This window comes from Caretta caretta, chromosome 21, assembly GCF_965140235.1.
Source record: "Caretta caretta isolate rCarCar2 chromosome 21, rCarCar1.hap1, whole genome shotgun sequence".
In the NCBI taxonomy this organism is placed as follows: Eukaryota; Metazoa; Chordata; order Testudines; family Cheloniidae; genus Caretta; species Caretta caretta.
In genome coordinates, this window is record NC_134226.1 from 862,321 (window position 1) to 879,634 (window position 17,314).

Here is a 17,314-nt window from a genome sequence, read left to right on the forward strand (position 1 = left end):
TTTCTGCATCACCCCCCCCCCCCCCCCCGCGGGATGTATAAAACAGGGGTTGGGGCCTAGCACAAGGGCGGTGCTTTCTGAGACAGTCGCTGCCTGCCCAGCTCTCGACCTTGTTCCGCTCGGCAATAGGGCTGCGGGGCGCGGCCTGCGCCGGCCCATAACTCGCGCTCCCCTGCAACGCGCTGCGGCCGGGAGCCCAGCCTGAAGCGGGCCGGCAGTCGCGCGGCCTCGCCGCCAGGGCCTCGACTGGGCCCTCGTGCGCCGAGCGGCTGTGCTCGCCTTCCGGCCTCGCCTGATGACGTTCGGGGCGCGGGCCGGAGGCCGGAAGGACGGGCCCACTTGGGAGGGGTGTTCCGCTTTCTCGCGTCCCGCGGAGCCTGTCGGGCCGTAAGGTGAGAGGCTCCCCGGGACGGGCCCCGCCCCGCGACTGGCTGGGCGCGGGGCTGTCTCCGGGTCAGACCCCGCGGGGCCGGCGTCCCGGCCCTGCGCTGGGGGCTCGAGGCCCCTCCCCGGGCACGCAGGGCTCTGTCTACAGCGAGGGTCACGGGTCCTCCCCATGTCTCGGGGCGGCCGGGCTGGCCTTTGCCCCCGTCTCTCTGGGGTGGGGGTCCGAGGCCCGGCTCTCCCCTGCCGCCCCGTGTGTCTCAGGGTGAGTGGGTCCCGGGCCCTCGCTCCGCTGACCTCTGTGCTGTGACTGCAGGTTCCCGAGCAGGGCGATGACAGAGTACAAGCTGGTGGTGGTGGGAGCTGGTGGCGTTGGCAAAAGCGCCCTGACCATTCAGCTCATCCAGAACCACTTTGTGGACGAGTACGACCCGACCATAGAGGTGAGTCCCTGATGCCGGCTGGGCGTATGAAGACAAACCGTGATCTGCACAACGCTCCTGAAACAGACTATGTATTCTTGTGGCTGATTTGACGTTTAGTCACTTTTTGCAGTTAGGCTGTGTTTGCACTGCAGCTTTTGAACCCATTCAGGGAAGTGGCATGGCTCAGAAATAACTAACAAGCTTCAAACGCATTTGTAGCTCCTGTAAACTAGTGCAGCAGGTTAGCAATCCCTCTTCTAGCTCTCCAGGTGAGGCTGACTTAGGCTGTAATGCACTTTTGTACAACAGGTTTCACTCACCCTTCTCTACTGCAGCATACATGCAGATTTATTACTTGGTCTTCCCAGGCAATGCCACATTGCACAACCCAGCTAAGTGCTGACAGCATGCTGGACTTTCAAGTTGAGAAGTTCACAGTTGTTCTTGGTCTTCATGTTCAGATCTACAAAAAGTTTATTTTGAATGTCCACTATTCCAGGTAAACCAGACTCTGGGCATTTGAGCTGAAGCAGGTCAGCCACATGTACCTTAATGTACACCTTATTTGTTTCTGTACATGATGCTTTACAGTGTAGATTGTCATCTCCCCCTGTTGTCCCACAGAGAGGGAAAGGAGAAGGGAGGGTGCTATCTGATTCTGAAACTACTTGGGAAACTAGTATATCTATCATGAGGCAAACAATGGGTGTTGTGTGTGTACGTGGTTGTAGTTTAAGCCTCTTTTGAAGGACTGTTTTGAGACACACCTGTTGGTGCACTGCAGCACAGGTAGGCACCTGTGTGCTTTCCATCCAAGAGTCACGTAGCCTGTATTTGCTTGTATGGGTAATCAATCACTACATGTATTTTCATCATTACCATTTTGCTGAAAGAGGGGGAATCCTCTTCATTGCACTGTCCGCTGAGTAAGTTCTGTGGAGGAAGGGACCATTTTTGTTCTGTGTTTGGATGGCACCTAGCACAATGGCATCTTGGCCCATGTCTAAATCTCCTCATTCCTGCTGTGGTACAACTAATAAAAGTATCTATGGGTAGGTCATAAATCCGGGGGAAGCACATAAATCCAGGGGAAGCACATTCCTGTGTCCTACACCACCAGTTTGACTTGGTTCCCAGGACAGGCTGTCAATGGTTTAATGGGGCTTTATTTGGTGCTGGTCTAGCCAGGATGATCCTGAAGTTAATGCAGTAAAATTATCACTAGTTGTATCATTTGAGTAATATTTTATGAGGTAAATAGCATTGAATTATTTGTGTTTATAGGTGATAATGCATAAAAAAATAAAACAGATGTAAGTGTATAAAGCAACCTCCAAATGTTGGACTCTTGCCCCTTCTAAAAAGGACATAAACTGGAGAAACCGCTTCTGAGTCATCCTCAATATTAGTTTTTTCTTTCTGGGATTCTGTTTGGGGATTATAGAGTCCACTGTACCTGGGGGCATATTCTCCTTGATGCATGGTACAGAGGTACATCATGGGGGTTATTTTATGAGATGTTTGGGTTTCCTTTGCTGATATAAGAAAAGGAGTACTTGTGGCACCTTAGAGGCTAACCCATTTATTTGAGCATACGCTTTCGTGAGCTACAGCTCACTTCATCGGATGCATTGCTGATATATAATTTTATAACTTCCTGTAGATATACTCTTCAATGAATCACAGCAGAGGCTCCTCCTCCCCCTACAGCAACAGTGTAATAGGAGGCAGTATTTTTCCTTTCTAGAGGTGAAAGCCTTTTTGTCACAAAAGTTACATGCTGTGTTAAGGTCACTAGCAATACACCCTGCACTTGAAATGCTTCCTCAGTTAGAGTTCATGAGAAAGTGTAGCAAGACATGGAATTGCTGCCAGTTTTAGGCTTTGGACTAGGAGGTGCCTTTGAGACACTCACTAATAGAGTCTGAAGTAAGGGATTGCAGCAGCAACAGCACTAAGTCTTGTCTTTGTTTTAAAAGTTGTCTTTGTGTCTCCCTCAGGATTCATATCGGAAGCAGGTAGTTATTGATGGTGAGACCTGTTTGCTAGACATTCTGGATACTGCAGGGCAGGAGGAGTACAGCGCTATGCGAGACCAGTACATGAGAACTGGTGAAGGCTTCCTCTGTGTCTTTGCCATTAATAACAGCAAATCATTTGCTGATATCAATCTCTACAGGTATGTTCTGCTCTTCGTGAGGAAGCTTTTCCTAGTTTTATTTTGGAGGGGGAAGGATGGAATGGCGCAATCTTCAACTGGCATTGAGTATTATCCACCACTGGAATTAGTGGAGACCAAACTTGCAAGACAATCAATGATCTTCAAATCATAAATGCTGGAAAAATTCCATACAACACACTGGGTTTCAGAATGCCTTTGAAAATCGGACTCAGTATTTTAGAGTGGTACATAAATTGTCAGCAAATGGAGAATGGAACAGCCACCAAGATAGAGTGTTGAAGATTAGATGGTATTTCAGTGGCATAGCATACAGGACAAGACACCTGAGATAGTAGCGAAAGGGGAGCACATCAAGGTGAATGCACTGACAGTGTAACGAGACGGACATATTGGTTGATGGGTTGGAGGCTAAGTCCTGTGAGGTCTTTTCCAGCACTGATGTCTGATTTGTAATAAGATGTCAGTTTAAAACTCAGTTTTTGTACAAGAAAAGGTGGTTTTTAATGTATTCTTTCTGCAGAGAGCAGATTAAGAGAGTGAAAGATTCAGATGATGTGCCAATGGTGCTAGTGGGAAACAAGTGTGACTTGCCCACAAGGACAGTGGATACAAAACAGGCTCAAGAACTAGCCAAGAGCTATGGGATACCCTTCATTGAGACGTCAGCCAAAACAAGACAGGTGACGAGCTTCCATTTTTCCAGTGTGATTTCCTTCCTTGGTACTATAAATATGGTAGTGCCCCGGATCCTCTATGGTACTGATTGCAGGGGGCTGGAGATGGAGATGTGTAAATCACTTTCCCATTTTTACCTTTGAGTTCCATGTGAACATGCAGAGTAGAACTTTAAGAACAGCCATACTGAGTCAGACCAAAAGTCCATCTAGCCCAGTATCCTGTCTTCCGACAGTGGCCAATACAGGTGCCCCAGAGGGAATGAACAGAACAGGTAATCATCCAATGATCTAGTCCCTGTTGCCCATTCCCAGCTTCTGGCATACAGAGGTTAGGGATGCCATTGATGGACCTATCCTCCATGAACTTATCTAGTTCTTTTTTGAACCCTGTTATAGTCTTCACAACATCCCCTGGCAAAGAGTTCCACAGGTTGACTGTGCATTGTGTGAAAAAACACTTCCTTTTGTTTGTTTTAAACCTGCTGCCTATTAATTTCATTTGGTGACCCCTAGTTCTTGTGTTATGAGAAGGAGTAAATAACACTTCCTTATTTACTTTCTCCACGCCAGTCATGATTTTATATACCTCTATCATATCCCCCCTTAGTCTTCTCTTTTCCAAGCTGAAAAGTCCCAGTCTTATTAATCTCTCCTCATATGGCAGCCATTCCATACCCCTAATCATTTTTGTTGCCCTTTTCTGAACTTTTCCAATTCCAGTGTAACTTTTTTTGAGATGGGGTGACCACATCTGCCCGCAGTATTCAAGATGTAGGCGTACCATGGATTTATATAGAGGCAATATGATATTTTCTGTCTTTTATTTAATTTCTTTTGCTCTGGATGATATCAAAACCTCAGTGACTCCTCAGATTCACATTTGATGGCCTCAGTAGCTGGGTTCTACAAATACCAAGTCCTTACCAACCAGATGAGAGTTCAGCCATCCCTCTCTTCTGGAGTAGTTTGTAGTAAGACCAAATGCTGTTCTTATGGGATTTTGTCCCAAAACTGCCAAGTTTCCCTTGGCTTCTAATTAAGGCCAGTGTTGAAGCTAAGTCAGTGGCATGTCCTCAGAGTGTGTGTGTTTATATAGAGAGCATTCTCCACTAATCGCCCTGTGTTCAGTAGGCTCCCCCAAGTCATTGCTCCATCACTTTGCAGAATGAATCTGGAAAGGGGTAATAAATTGCTAAGAAATAGCCTGAAAATAAAACATGAACAGGGAGGCAGTTTGCCAAGAAATAACCCCATTTCCTACTGAGGACATAAGCTTCAGAAACCTCCTCCTATAGCTACAATCTGCCATTGCCTCCATTTTTGGAAGGCTGCTGTGTTGGCTGCTTGTTTATGGTTTCCTCAGAGGGAGAATTATCAAAGTCAAGAATTTTAATTATGGGAAATGTGGGCATATATGCTGGTTCCCTGCCGCAATGAATTGTGGAATAAGTTGGCCCCTGATCCTCCTGGCTCCCAGTTGGCTAGGAGCTGCCATGGAGAAAGAAATGCGTTTTGAATAAGTATGTCAAAGAATCCTTTGGTGGAATAGTAAAATGATGGATGGAGTGCAAAGTGACCCCCAAGCACATGGGGGAGAGAATACCTGACCAGGACTCTTTGCATTCAGGGTGTTGAAGATGCTTTTTACACATTGGTGAGAGAGATCCGCCAATACCGGATGAAAAAGCTCAACAGCAGTGAAGATGGGAATCAAGGCTGCATGGGATTGTCATGCATTGTGATGTGATTAGGTGAGCTGTGATTAAATCTTTCACTTAACTCATATGAATGCATCTGTAAGCCTTGGAAAAAGTAGATTATAATGGACCAGTTCTTGCCACAGCCTTTGCTGTATTGTAGAACCTGTTGGTTGGTGTCCTGTGGATTTAACAGGACCTAGAACCAGTTACTTCTCTGAAGCTTGTTTCATCAATTAGGAGCAAAGTTTGAAAGTGGATGGTCTGTTCATGGTCTCTGTAGATTGGACTGGCAATTCTGGTCTGTATGTCCCTTTGTGTGGCCCCTTGCCAGCTGCCTCTGTCCTTTGGGAAACACTGGTTTAAGCCAGAGAAGCCCAGCACACACTTCATACTTCCTTATTCTCACACCAGTGCCACCCGTGATCTTCACAACTCTGAGATTAGTGTTGGCTTGTGACCTGCTTCTGTACAGCTAACATGGGAAGCACAGCTCTGCGGGGGAGGAGGGTTTGTAATTGCATCTTCACAGGCAACAAAGGGAGAACTATGTGCCATTCTTGGGCGGCTCAAACAAAACTGCAGTAATTCAAACAAATGAAGAATGCTGTGATGGAGGGTTAGATTCTTTCCAACAGCTGTTCAGAAAGCATTGCCCTGCTGAATAAAGTGGGTAGGTTACCCCAGTACTCATTACACAAATACCCTGTCATATCACATATCCATCATGAAATAGTGTAACAGCTAATCAAAGATGCTTTTCCCTTTTAGCCACCAAGAATACCTGGATCAGATGTAGCTGGAGGACGAGTCCTGATGCCACTCTAAAGCATCTCATGATGATGCCCTGCCAGTACCCTGGTGCCAGCCAAGCAGTATAAAGTCCTTTTCTGTGCTCCGTCTGAAGAGAACATCTCTGAACATCTACCTCCTTGCTTGGCTAACTGAGCAGAGAAAGCCCCATCTGTTGATGCACTGGGATTTCTTTTTTTTTTTTTTTTCCTGGGTAGGTTCAAACAGAAAACTGGTCACAAGAAAAGTGAACTTTGAACACCAAATGCTGTGAAAAAGATGACAACACTTTTACCTCTAGAGTAGATGCTAGAAGTGATGTTTGTTTCCTTTGTATCAGATTAAGACCTGCAGGGCTATCTGAGAAATGTCACTAATCACTGACTGGCAGGTAATGTCAGAAATGGCTTTGCCACTGTTTCTTAATACTCTGCTACCTGTTCCAGATTGGTATCTGCTCTCTGTGTGCACCACAACGCCTACTCACAGCACACCCATTGTGTCATGCCATTTACTCCGATCCTCTATCTTTCTGTAATAAAAAGGAGAGATCTTTGTTAATTAAGTGCCTGTTTGCAAAGGAGCTTTAGAGCTTTTCCCCATTGTCAGACTGAGGGAATTACCGAGGATTCAGGTTCCCTTGAGAGCTGGTGCACTTGTAAATGATCATATCTTTGAGAAATGCACATGGTCAGTTTATTTGCGTGACTGGACTCTGCCTCTTCATCTAGAGAAACTTCCCAGCTGGAAGCTCCAGTAGACATTGGGGAGGGGAAGAGGGGTCTCCATGTCTGAGGAGCACAAGGCAATGGATCTGTTTTCTTTTCTGTTTTAGTAGGTAGATTCATGTACATTCCATCTTGCTTTGTCACTGTGCCCAGGGCTTCCTTCCTCCAGGTAGGACCAAGCTAATCAGCTGCTCTTGTTAATGTTGGCTGGAAATATATGTGGACAGTTATTTGACAGGTAACCACACCAGTGGATTTTACCAGTTTGGGTGACTATTAATTGTTTAGATTTGTCTAGAACTTTCAATTCTATTTTTAAATTATTTGCCTCATCACCAAATTTCAAATACAGCCTCTGTCAAATGAATCTCTGGGAAGAGTAGCTGGGGGACCTTCTCAATGGGGAAGGAGTCTTGGATTTCTGACTGGCTTGCACAGTGTTAGTATTTGCTCCAGACTTCAGTGCACGCAGTCCCTCCAAAAGTGGGGGAGAAGCTAGCAATAAAATATAGCACAGAAAACTGATCTGGCTTCTGATTATGTCTGACTTCAGAATCATCTGTGGCAGGGGTTTGCAGAATGAGGAAGGAAATTAATTCAGAGATCAGCATGTAGAAGTTTTCTTGGTTTGGTGATGGGATTTTGGTGCTTGTTCTGCCCCCAGTAGAGTATGAGCGAATCTTTGCACAAATCATGGAGATTCTTCCTGGAGCAAGATACCATTTGCTAGTTGGCATGAAGTAGGCCTTACAAGTAAGGGCACTCTTATACAACACCTGTGGTATTACAACTGGGAGAGTATGTTGGGTCGGTCCTTCACTAGCCAATGTACCATTGGAATTGGACTCTGTGACCAGATGAGCTAAAGTAGCATATTTCAAAACCAGTCATCATCATTGTGGTAAATCCCAAACAGACATGGCCTCCTTGCAGATCAAGTGCCTCCTGGATTGATCTCTGGATAGGACCTTAAGGTGGTTGAGCTGGATGTTCAGTTTGTCAGGTTAGGATGACAACCTACTACAGCTGTCCGTTATTCAGTTAGCTCAAGTGGCAGTGTAGCGAAGGTAAAGGTTCCAACCCTGATGATGATCCTTGTGGATGTCAATATGGTTCCACACAATGGAATTTTTATTTTTTGAGGCAGTTACCTGTGTTTGTGATTAACAACTGTAGCTGATGATTGAAAGGCTGATGGTTCAAACCCCCCTGAAGATGGTATTTTTCTCAGGGGTTGGACTAGATGACCTCCTGAGGTCCCTTCCAACCCTGATATTCTATTCTATGATTCTATCACTGGCAGTTTTATCACACCATTAAAGTTTTGGGCACCCACATGATCACTGGCCATGTAGCGGCGTTCCTTAGTAAATGTGCTTCAGAATTAGTTGGTCTTTCATACTGATATGTCCATATCAAGAAAGCTGCTGAAAATAAACCAGTGCTGAAGGACGTGGTTGCTGGGTTCAGCTTCAAATGTCCTTGTTTCTGATCTTGTCCTGCTATTTGATACAGAACAGTTGATGAAGACTATGAGAATTGAAAATGTCATGCCTATGTTCTTCAGCCTTCCTCAGCACCCATGTTTCACTTCCGTACAACAGAGTTGATATAACCGTGGTTCTGTGGATCCACAGCTTTGTAGCAAGCTTGATGTTATGATAGCCTCACAGCGGCCACTGAAGGGCCTGAAATGTGGCGTCACGTTCTGCTGTACAAGTGTCCACATCTTTCAAGCATCCTCCTCCAGCACTGTCTCTGATGCTGCCCAATTATCTGACAGTTCCCATCTTTTCAGTATTTCATCCAAACAAGTTAATAGTAAACTGGTTGTAATCTGGAGCTGGAGGTTGCTTGATGGTAATGGCCAGGGACCTAATTTTATCTGGATTAATAACCAGACCAATGCATGCTGCTTCTTGCCTGACCAGATCAGCCATCAGTTGTAGATACACCAGACTGAGCCAACAAGACAATGTCATCTCCGTATTCAAGATCTCGGAGTGCAATGGTGTTCAGCACAGCGTCACCAACAGCTGCCTCCTCAAGTTTATCCATTAACCAATAGTGCCGAAACTGAACAACGATCATGACTGAACGCAGCCTTGCCAAACTCCTGTGGAGCTAGGAAACCAAGCTGTGTATCTGCCATTGAGTCAAGTGTAGCTTTCCGTTCCATTATAGAGCTCTTCTGTCAATGACACTAAGTCATTTCATCAAATCCCACACACTTGCATGAGGCGTTGAATCAGAGGCCTGACAGAAGTCTATAAAAAGTGTTGTTCAGGACTTATTAAATTCAGACACCTTCTCAAAAAGCAGTTTCAAGGTAAAGATCTGGTTGACAGTGGAAAAGCTAGATCTAAAGCTGCAGTGAGTAGCCATGCCTTTGCCATGCAGTCCATTGGTGATTCCAAAGCAAAGTGCAGTTCCAAATCCCATCCAACCTGACAGTGTGTTTTCTCTAGGAAGAACAGGTGGTGTATAACTGACAGAGGGAGCTCAAAGCCCTAACATGGACCCCACATAGATAGTGGCTGGTGAGGATTTTGTTTCAGCTTGCTGGTAGCAGAATCATAGATTTTACTTTGAGATTTCCTCCTCCAATTAGAAAATGTTGAGAGGTAAGGTTAGCCCTTTAATGTACTTCCATAATCAAGTACATGCCTGCTCCTCCTCCTCAAATGCAGTGGGGACTGCTACTCTAATTACTGTATACCCCCAAATAATTGCTGTTGACACTATATACAAGTGTAGTTCCTAAAATAACTTTGCTTTTGGCTAGTGTGAAACCGATGTCTTATTTCAGAGTAAAATCTCTGAACATAAAACATTAGCTTCCAGTGATACACGCACATGCACAGAAATGGGCAGCATTGTGGAGAGTGCTGTTTGGGATCTGCGCATGCTGGATTCTTGACTGGGGCCCTTTTGTCTTGTGGCTTCTTGATCCCACTGTTTGAAGTCAGAGGTCCCACCTTACTGGGACAGGTCCATGAAAACCCTTGGTAGTAAAATGTTGTATACTGTCTTGTCTGTCAGTAACTGGAAACTTGTACATTTTCTTATGTGACAAGATGTAGTTCTTGATTTGCAAAAACATTCCTAAAACGTTATGCTGGTGGTTGGTTATGTGTCCGGGGGGGACACAAGAGAATTGTGAGTCTGGCATAATGTGTTGTCTGCTTTCTCTAAGCAATCATGATTGTGTTCTGAGGTGGCCCTATTGTGAGGACTTTGGGTCTTGTGTCTTGCATCTGCTCAGGTTATTGAAAGTAAGAGCCCACCTGGAAAGATCGTGGCCTGGGGATGCCCTGTGCAGAAGAGGCAGGTATCTCTGGCTGCTAAGATTCTCTTAGCCGCGTCTGTGCAAATTTTGTAGATTACTTGGAAATGTGAACTATTTTATTCTGCCAGACTGTGTGGGAAAATAGACAACTAGTGCAGTGTTTAAGGGATCTCTTTAGAAAGCATGCTGTCAGAGCACACTCATAGGAAAGTATTAAGAAATCGTGTTTCTTTACAGCTGGTATTTGATGTTTAAAGGTCATGAGTTCAACCATATGAAGATTAAATATCCTATTTGGCTGGGTCTGCAGCATATTAACTAGCTGAAACTACATCTGAGAAGCATTCTCTGTGTTAAAACAGTGTAACACATGCTATTTGTTGTTAAAAACACACTAACTATGACTCCAGCTTTTGGGAAGCTCTGGTGTTAATGTTTGAGCTTTCAAACTCTCATCTACTTTTTCTATAGCCCCCCTAAGTAGAACCCTGCCTGTTGGGAAATACCAAATCATAAAGTTAATGAGACTGGACAAAGTTTGTGCAAAGTGGATTTTACTCTAGGATCCCTGAACAGGGGATTCAGTGGGAGGTTCTGTAGGACACTTGCAAGGGTTGATCTACACAGTCTCTGTATCATTCTTATCATATGAGTTGAGAAACAGCTATAGTTAAAGTAGTTCAATCCTCTAATGTGGCCACAAATATCCCAGTGTGCTGGTGTATTTGTACAGGAATAAGCTGTACTGATAACTGCAAAGAAAGAGTAACTAGTAACGGCATGTTGTCAGATTGGAGCAAGGTCTCAAGTGGGGTTTCACAGGGATCTGGTCTGGGTCCGGTGGTGTTTAACATAGAATCATAGGACTGGAAGGGACCTCGAGAGGTCATCTAGTCCAGTCCCCTGCACTCAAGGCAGGACTAAGTATTATCTAGACCAGTGTTTCTCAACCTGCAGCCCAATCAGCACAGAGCTGCGGTCCATGTGACATCCTCAGGGCCATATAAGTAGTAGTGGATGCAGCCCACAATGGTAAATAGGTTAAGTACCACTGATCTAGACCATCCCTGACCGGTGTTTACCGGTTCTTAAAAATCTCCAATGACAGAGGTTCCACAGCCTCCCTAGGCAATTTATTCCAGCGCTTAACTACCATGACAGGAAGATTTTCCTAATGTCCAGCCTAAACCTCCATTGCTGCAATTAAGCCAACTGCTTCTTGTCCTATCCTCAGAGGTTAAGGAGAACAATTTTTCTCCCTCTTCCTCATAACAACCTTTTATGTACTTGAAAACTGTTACAATGTCCCCTCTGAGTCTTCTCTTCTCCAGACTAAACAAACCCAATTTTTTCAATCTTCCCTCATAGGTCATGTTTTCTAGACCTTTAATCATTTTTTTTGTTCTTCTCTGAACTTTCTCCAATTTGCCCACAGCTTTCCTAAAATGTGGCACCCAGAACTGGACACACTACTCCAGTTGAGGCCTAATCAGCATGGAATAAAGTGGAACATCTTTATTACAGACCTGGATATAGGAATAAAGAGCATTACTGATCAAATTTGCAGATGACACAAGGCAGGGGGGATTTGCCAAGACTTTGGAGGATAGAGCTAAAATTCAGAGGGACCTTGATAAATTGGAGAACTTGGCTATAGACAACAAAATGAAATTCAACAGATAAATGTAAGGTGCTTCATTTTCGGAAGAAAAGCAAATGCACAAATACAGAATGGGGGATAACTGGCTTGGCAGTAGCATTGCTGAGAAGGACCTGGGAATTGTGGTGGATCACAACCTCAACATGAGTCAGCAATAGGATGCCATTGCAAAAAAAGTAAATGCTATTTTAGGTTGCATTAACAGAGGCATCGAAGTCATGGAAGGTGATAGTACCGCTCTACTCAGTGCTCATGAGGCCTCAGCTGGAGTAGCGTGTCCATTTTGGCCAACGATGTATAGAAAGGATGTAGAGAAACTGGAAAGGATCCAGGGGCGAGTGACAAAGATGATCAAAGGGATGAATTGCAAGCCATATGACCAAAGTCTGAAGGAACTGGGTATGTTTAGTTTGGAAAAGAGGAGATAAAGCGGGGACATGATAGCGGTGTTCAGATACTTGAAAGGCTGCCATAAAAAAAGATGGAGAAAAGTTGTTTTCTCTTGCTACACAGAGGGCAGGACAAGAGGCAATGGGTTCAAACTATAGCATGGCAAATTTAGATTAAATCTCAGGGAAAAACTTCTTAATTGTAAGAACAGTAGGACAATGGAACAGACTGGCTAGGGAGGTCGTGGAAGCTCCTTCGCTGGAGGTTTTCAAAGAAAGGCTGGAGCCATCTGTCTTGGACAGGTTAGACCCAACAAATCCTGCATCTTGGCAGGGGGTTAGATTAGATGACCCTTGTGGTTCCTTCTAACCTATGATTCTAAAATTCTATAACAAGCTCCAGTATAACTGCATCCACACTAGGGGTTGCACATATTAACTTTGCGTGTTCCTAAACCAGTATTGTTAAAGAGGTTCAAAAACTGTGGCTAAGACCAGTGTGAGGCAACTGACTGTACTTTGCCTCCTAGTTACATTTAACTGTAATCACCTTCATAAAAAGGCCATTAACTCTAACAGCCTCCGGTGCACTCAGGTCTCAGACGCACCACACCAGAGTACATATGATCTCGAGCCCTCTTCCCTGTGTGTTATAACACAGGAAGTGTTGTTGTGACAGTTGCTTTTCTCACCTCAGGAACGTCTGCCTTACTTTATTATTCGGCTGAGCGCCATAAGCCAAATTGAGCACATGCATCCCTCGTTCACTCAGGGTAACCAGCTGTAGGAGGCTCATTCTCGCTAAGTCCAGAGAGAGTGACTGGCTTGATCAGGGAAATGCATGTTTGGGCAAAAGTCTGGGGCAGGCAAATTGGAGAGACTGTAGATAAGATGGTCAAGTGCAAGCACAAACTCACTTGGGAGCTAGTTCCTCTGTGTGCTGAGCTCTTACCTAGTGTTGCATTGTGTACCATTGCCTCTGCAGCATGAGGGCAGGCCCTTGAGCTATGTTCCTGTGTCGGTGGAAGGCTTCTTCTCTTCTTTTTGGTCTTCTGTTTTGTTTGTTCTCCTTGGTTCTGTTGTCTGGGTCATATCAGGTCATTTCCTAGGTCCTGATCCAAAGCCCAGAGAAGTCCATGGAAAGACTCTCACTGATTTCACTGGTCTTTGAATTGACCCCATTGTACATGGGCTCTCGTGCTCCGTATGAATCAGTGGTGATCTCCTGACAGGATAAGTCTGATCTATCCAAGGGCTTTCTAGCACTTCACTCCTCTTATCATCAGCACTGACAGCATAGCTCTGTTACTACAATCGTCAAATCTAAACCAGGTGTATGGTCATGATGAAACTGGACCCATCCTTATGCACTCTCACTTGTTCTTCTTTCTCTTCTCTCTCCTCCTTTGCATATGTTGCTTCCCCATGGGGTAATCTCAATAGAAATCGCAGCAAACATACTTACCTTCCAAGAGTTTCATGGCTGAGCTGTATGTTTACTGTTCTGATTGTTCTCCATAAATCATTTCTGCTACTGGAAGCTAGTTGACTAATTCTAACACCGTTAAGAATAAGGCTGCTGTATCCTCCATGCCCAACATCCATTACAGAGTGTAATGTTTCTACTGATTTTGAGTTGATTTGGCAAAAGAGAGAGCTAAATGGGGAAAATCTAAGCATACAGCGTGAAAGCAGCACAGTACTCATCTTGCTGGTTAATGCTTTTGTCTGCTGGGATTTTTCAAGATATAAAACCTGATTATTTTTAAAACATATTTTACATTGGGTTTGCATGTGCATAGCTGTGGTCAAATCTCCTTAAGTGTGTCATCAGTCACTTGTAGGAGTTCTGTCTAGTGGGGGTGGGACTCAAACCCAGGAATTTTTTAAGGCTAGTTGGGAGGTGATGGGGCCACAAACCCAAATACAAACAATATTTTCATATAATTTTCTTTTTTTTTAAAGTTAGTTTAGAGAGATCTTCCAATGTGAACGTCCCCTGTTTGTTAGTGCACAGTAGCCTAGAAGTGAAACTCACAATGCTACTTTCACCATCTCAGCTGAGAGAAACAAAGACACAAGCAGCATAAATAAAAAGCTGTAGCTCAAGAAAGCTTATGCTCAAATAAATTGGTTAGTCTCTAAGGTGCCACAAGTACTCCTTTTCTTTTTGCGAATACAGACTAACACGGCTGTTACTCTGAAACCAAGCAGCATAAATGAGACCAAGAAAATGAAATTTTTTTTTTTAAAGGTAATCATTGGTTAATCTCAGCTGATGGTAACAGAGGAAAGATATTTTTTTAAATACATGATTTTTATATCCTGACAGCCCTTATATCCCTTTAACCAGATAGCAAAGTGGTGACTAGCCACAATATTGCTTTAACATCCCCACTCTGCTAATGTTTAAGAAAGTTCAATATGTATTATTCTCACTGTTCATTCTACTGTTGTAATAGAATTCAGGTATTTACAAAGGGTAGATTTGGTTTCAAGTGATTTCTGGACTCTTTGGTGTCTCAGTTATATTCACATGACACTCCACATGCCTTTGGGCTGCCAAACCCCGGTGAAAATGGTAACGTGCAATCTGCAAGATAAATGGGAATTGTCGGGAGTCTGTATCCTGGATCAAAGGGCTACTTTATATTCCATTGGAAAGATAACTGTTTTCAAAAGACTCTCATTGATTTGAATTTAAAGTCAGTTATTTTGCTTATAACATTATTTTTAGAAGAATAAACCTGTAAAATCTTTAGTTATTTATATGTTTTTGGGATCATTAACTGGGGAAGGGTACCCACCCTTTACTGCAGCATGCTCACTGGACAACACTGGCCATCCTTTCTCTGCAAGAATTATAGATTTCTCGAACAATTCCTCAAATTGTCATCACTGACGCTCAGCATCAACAGCAGCCCCACACATACATCTGTGAGCTATACAGGGGGCTGAAACTGCTACAAGGGACCAGTACTATTCTTGGTGGCCACTATCCTGAAACAGGCCACTTCCTACAAGGGTGGAAAAATATTTGCATACCTCCTGTTCATTCTCTGCTGATCAGTGTCCCTGATGCAAAATCAGTTGTACTGGGGAAAATTCCATCTTAAATTCTTGTTCTATAATAGCTTTTGCAATTATTCAGTCTTTTTGAGTTAATAAATTCAATGGCATCATATTTTCTGAATGCAGTGGGTTGCAAGTGCTCTTTTAGGACCATTAGACCACATGTATGTTTCTCTTTGTCCATTTGCTTGTTGCTGCAATTTGGTGGCGGACACAGAATCTAGACTGTTCCTAACATGTTAGAAAGGAACAGTATTATGAAGTTTGTAGTCACAAAATGCTTCACAATTTGAAATGATAGTGAATAAAAAGAACGCAGATGTTGAACAATCCAGATTAATAGATTATAATGTTAGAAAGGAACCATTATGATGTAGTCTGACTCTTGTATATTGCAGGGCAAAGAGTTTCACCCAGTGAATCTGGCAATGAAGAGAATTCATTTTGCCTGCTACATGAGTGACACCATCAAGCCCAGTAACTTGTGGTTGAACTAGAGTGTATCTTTTAGGAAGTCATCCAACCTTGTTTTAACGAGTCCAACTCATGCGGAATTTCACACTGCCTTTGAGAATCTTTTCAGGAGTTAATTATCCTTGCTGTTTCTATAAAAAATCACCTCAATTCCAATTTGAATATTTGTAACTTCAGTGTTTAAGCATATTACCTCTATGCATGGATCACTGAAACCACAGTATCACAGACAAGTGAGACACGGCTGAACTCTGTCTGATTAGGCTTTTGTGTCATATTCGTCACTGCTGCCAGAGTGCTGGTGTGATGTTCCATTTTCAAAGAAACTTGGGCCATTATTTAAATGTTGACAGTTCTCAGCTCTGTACAGCCACTCTGAGGAGCTCCACATCTAAATGCACCCCAAACCTCTCTGGTCATGCAGAAGAAGACTCGATCTTAAAACATGTATTTTTCCATCTTTAGGAATCACATTTGTGAGTGTTGTGGGAGGATTGGAGTCTACTGCTCTATCTCCATACACTTACTGTTCACTGCAATTCCTGAGAGAGCCATACCTTAGCAGAGTGTTAAAGTCAAGGTGGGCAGTGAAGACATGGATGGAGGAAGCTGCCTCTTTCAAATGGGATCAAGTGCCATGCTGCCTTCTGGTGCAGCCCTTTGCTTCGCACCAGACTGAAATCCAGCCTGCCGGGTGGTGGCCGCTGCATGTAAGGAGTGTGCTGGTTTCTAGTTCTTTCTGAGCAATGGACTTCTGCCTGTTTTTGCTGCTAACTCAAGCCAGCCCTGTAGCCTTTAAGGTCACCCAAAGTTGAGCTTAGCTGCATGGTTATCTGATATCCCCAAAAATAAGTAGGTCGGATGAGGCCTGTCACTTGTACTTATTTTCCTCACCCTCCAAACAGGCACAACAGAATCTGGAGTATGTGACAATCACACAGCAAGTCCCAGCTCCCATGGGGGCAACTATTGTTGTAAAATTTGGAGCTGACGGCTGCAATCTGAACAGAGATGACACAACAGTGAAGCAGAAGGGACTGCTGTTAGTGTAAATTAAGCTCATAAGACGCTGAGAGATCCATGTGGAATGTTTAGGTGAAATTTACTGTAGAACAGCATTTTATTTCTCAAAAAGAAAAGGAGTACTTGTGGCACCTTAGAGACTAACCAATTTATTTGAGCATGAGCTTTCGTGAGCTCACCCTGTATAGCTCACAGATGTATGTGTGGGGCTACTGTTGATGCTGAGCGTCAGTGATGAAAGCTCATGAAAGCTCACGAAAGCTCATGCTAAAATAAATTGGTTAGTCTCTAAGGTGCCACAAGTACTCCTTTTCTTTTTGCGAATACAGACTAACACTGCTGTTACTCTGAAACCTGTCATTTTATTTCTGGTGCTATAGGGAAATCTTTATTCCAGCAGGACTCTGGTCTGTCCCTCTGACTTACTGATCTCCTTCTGGGATCTAACTGGCTTATGTTGCAGGGTGGGATGCAAGGCCATTTACCTGAACAGGCTCAGCCCATAGCTGAGGAATCTGGTCA

At 44.0% G+C, this 17,314-nt stretch overlaps 1 protein-coding gene across 1 annotated transcript; it reads left to right on the forward strand.

Annotated features, from left to right (window-relative positions):
- Nucleotides 1-283: 283 nt before the first annotated feature.
- Nucleotides 284-6,718, forward strand: NRAS (NRAS proto-oncogene, GTPase). Its single transcript, XM_048826832.2, has 6 exons — nucleotides 284-392; nucleotides 701-827; nucleotides 2,810-2,988; nucleotides 3,512-3,671; nucleotides 5,296-5,419; nucleotides 6,137-6,718. The coding sequence occupies exons 2-5, from the start codon at nucleotides 717-719 to the stop codon at nucleotides 5,413-5,415; spliced, it is 570 nt and encodes a 189-aa protein (XP_048682789.1). The 5' UTR covers nucleotides 284-392; nucleotides 701-716; the 3' UTR covers nucleotides 5,416-5,419; nucleotides 6,137-6,718.
- Nucleotides 6,719-17,314: the final 10,596 nt, after the last annotated feature.